This window comes from Fonticula alba (assembly GCF_000388065.1).
Source record: "Fonticula alba strain ATCC 38817 unplaced genomic scaffold supercont2.15, whole genome shotgun sequence".
NCBI classification, from domain to species: Eukaryota; order Rotosphaerida; family Fonticulaceae; genus Fonticula; species Fonticula alba.
In genome coordinates, this window is record NW_009242985.1 from 56757 (window position 1) to 59640 (window position 2884).

At 72.4% G+C, this 2884-nt stretch overlaps 1 protein-coding gene and 1 non-coding gene across 2 annotated transcripts in view; one reads left to right on the forward strand and one right to left on the reverse strand.

The window, feature by feature from the left end:
* H696_05873 (serine/threonine protein kinase) overlaps nucleotides 1-366 on the forward strand; it is a gene marked incomplete at both ends in the record, with an annotated part of 3570 nt that extends 3204 nt beyond the window's left edge. Inside the window, one exon of the mRNA XM_009499669.1 lies at nucleotides 150-366. Coding sequence (XP_009497944.1) covers nucleotides 150-366 — 217 coding nt within the window. The remainder of the gene's footprint in view (nucleotides 1-149) is intronic.
* A 1876-nt stretch (nucleotides 367-2242) lies between these two features.
* On the reverse strand, nucleotides 2243-2324 carry H696_05874. Its single transcript has one exon. It is a non-coding gene; the product is annotated as a tRNA-Ser (tRNA).
* Nucleotides 2325-2884: the final 560 nt, after the last annotated feature.

Sequence of the window (2884 nt, forward strand, 5' to 3'; positions counted from 1 at the left end):
CGCCGGCCTCCGGCCCGGGCCTGCCTTTCTCTTTTCCGCCCCCCTGCTGCTCGGCATGCCGCGCGCGCGCGCTCCCGCCGAAACTCACCCGTGTCCGGCGCCTCCCTCTCCTCTCCCCCCCCCCCCGCCTTGGGGCAGACGCCCTGGAGCGAGCTCTCGGCCAAGGAGATCGAGCTCAAGGTCCGCGGGGGCAACCGCCTGCCCCACATCTCGGTGGACCTCTTCGGCCCGGGGCTCTCCTCGGCCGAGCAGGACGGCCTCCAGAGCGTGGTCCAGATCGTGGACGAGACTCTGCAGGCCAACTACGCCGCGCGGCCGACCTCCTTCCACCTGGAGGCGGCCTTCAATGCCCTGCGCCGCGATTGACGCGCGCGTGTGCCGCCGCTGCCTGGCGGGGCCCGGCCTCGCCCCCCCCCCCCCTCCCGGCCCCCTCCCGACGTGTTGTTGTATGTACGCGCGAGTTTGCGCCGAGCAAAATACACCCCTGCCCAGAGGGCTGCCGCCTTTTCCCCGGGACCACACCGAGCGACCGCGGGCGCGAGAGGGCCACCTGCCGGAATGCATCCGCGGGTCACGTTTTGTGTCGCCTCCAAATGGCGCGCGCGAGGGGGGTTCCTTCTCTTTTGCCGCACCCACCTCAAGCGTGGGAAGACCGGGGATGCTGGTGGTGGGGGGGGGGGCACGGGGGAGGCTCGATCGGGCGGCCGAGACCCGGGCGCCGACGCGCCGTCCAGGGGTGCCATTTTCCGTGGCACCCTTCCGGCCGGCCGCGGGCCCCAACGCCCATGGTGCCCGGCCCCGGGGCGGGGGCTGGCACGCCTGAGACCCGGCCCATGACGCAAGCGCGAGCCGGCGGGCGGGGGCAAGCGGGGAGGCCCCGGGCGGGGAGTCGCCCGGCTCCCGGGCCGGGGTGCCCGAGCTGGCCGGCTCGCCCTGCCGAGCTCCCGCGCCCCTGCTCACTGTCTCTCTGCCCCTCTCTCTCTCTCTCTCTCTCTCTCTCTCTCTCGCTCTTTGTCCTCCCTCCCGCGCCGTGTCGCCTTCTTCCTCTCCTTCTTCTCCTTGCGTCCTCGCGCCGGGCCACCTGCTCCTGGGTCGCCGCGCCTGTGCCGGCTCGGGCTCGGGCCCCGGCCGCCTGCCAGCCGTGCGACACACGGCCACCGGCCTCCTTTTCGGCGCATGCCCCCTCCCTCTCTCTCCCCCTCTGGAGCGCGCGCGCCACCGCGAGGCCGTCTGTGCGGACGATGGTGGCCACTGGCGCCGTCGCACCTGGACCACCATGCGTCTGGTGCCGGCGTCGCCTGGCTGCCCTGCCGCCTGCCGAGCACGCGTCACCCGTCGGCACGCACGGCGTCCCGGTCTGCGGGACGATCTCCCTGCCGCGCCACAGACGCATGGGCCCGGCAGCACGGCCGCGCTCGCCGAAGGGTCCGTCACCGGGTTCGCCCCCCGCGTCGGCGCCCGCCCCCGGGCTGGCGGTCGCCCGGTGGCCGTGCCTGCCCCGGGGCGTGCGGTGCCCACCCGGGGGGGGCAGGGAGGGCGACTGACACCCCCCCCCCGCCCCCAACCGGGGCCAGACCCCAGGGCCCTCGAGCGCCGGCGCCACCCTGGCGAACAGCCCGCCTCCCAGGCAAAGCACACGCCCCCGGCTATCCGGGGCCGCGGGACCGGACGCCCCTCCCGGCGGCCCGGGGGCCAGCCCTCGCCGGTCCGGGCGTGACCGGCCGACGGGGCTCGCCCCCGGGCGGCTGCCTCCCCCTACGCATGTGCGTGCCGGGCTGCCGACCAAGGAGCGGCTCCACGGGCTGGGGGCCCTCGCCGCCCCCCTGGCGCGAGGCGGCACCCGGCCGCCGGGTCGGCCTTCCCCTGCGGCGCGTCGATCCCGCGCGCGGGGCTGCATGCCAGGGCGACGGCCGAAAACCCGGGGGGGGTGGGGGGCGGCCCAAGCCGCCGGCAGGGGCACGCCTGTGGCCGCCGCCCACGCCCGGGGGCCCCGCGGCGCCCGAGGGCCCTCGGCAGGTGCCTCCCCCGGGCGGACTCCTGTCCCGGGCCGGCAAGCCGCGCGCATGCCTCTCGCCGTGTGGCAGCGGCATGGGGCCCCCCGGTGGCTCGGCGGCCTGCTCGCGCCCGCGCCCGGGAGGAGGCGCGAAAAAAGGAGTGTCCCCTCCCGCGCGCGAGGGCCGGGAACGCCCCCGCCGGAGAGGAGGCGCCGGCAAAAAACCCGGCCGAAGCCCAAAAGGAGATGCATCACCGGCAGGATTTGAACCTACGCGGGCAGAGCCCATCCGATTTCTAATCGGACTCCTTAACCACTCGGACACGGTGATGGTGTTCTGGACGCCGGCCTGGCCGGCGCCCTCATGTAACCTTGAAACACCCCGGTTCTGGTGTGTGATTCTGGGGGACCGGTGAGGGCCTTCCCTGAACCACCCAGAGTGTTCCGTCCCGAGAGGGTCACCACTCGGACGTGGACACAACAACAAAAGAAAGGAAAGCTGGTGATCTGCGTCTTTATAGAGAGTACATCAGGGACTGAGTCACACCGCTCCAGGGGAGCGACGTACAGAGGCAGGGAAACGGGTAGTCACGGCCTCCGCAAAGAGAATGACTATCCTTCAAGGTGCTGAGCCCTTGGAGGGGAGGCGCGAGAAGGGGGCCCTTATATAGGGGTGCCCGGAAAAGAGGAAATACATGGGAAAGAAGGGGAAAACGAGAGAGAATGGGTTGCATCGTTGACGGGCGACGCTAACACCCACCTACGGGGAAAGGGGGAAAGAAAAATGGATCTCCGGCCATTTGATCACGTGGAGGGCGTGACCAAATTTTGGCGGGGAGGCGACAGCAGGGGAAAACAAAGCAGGGCGAGGTGAGGCAGGTGCGGAGGAGG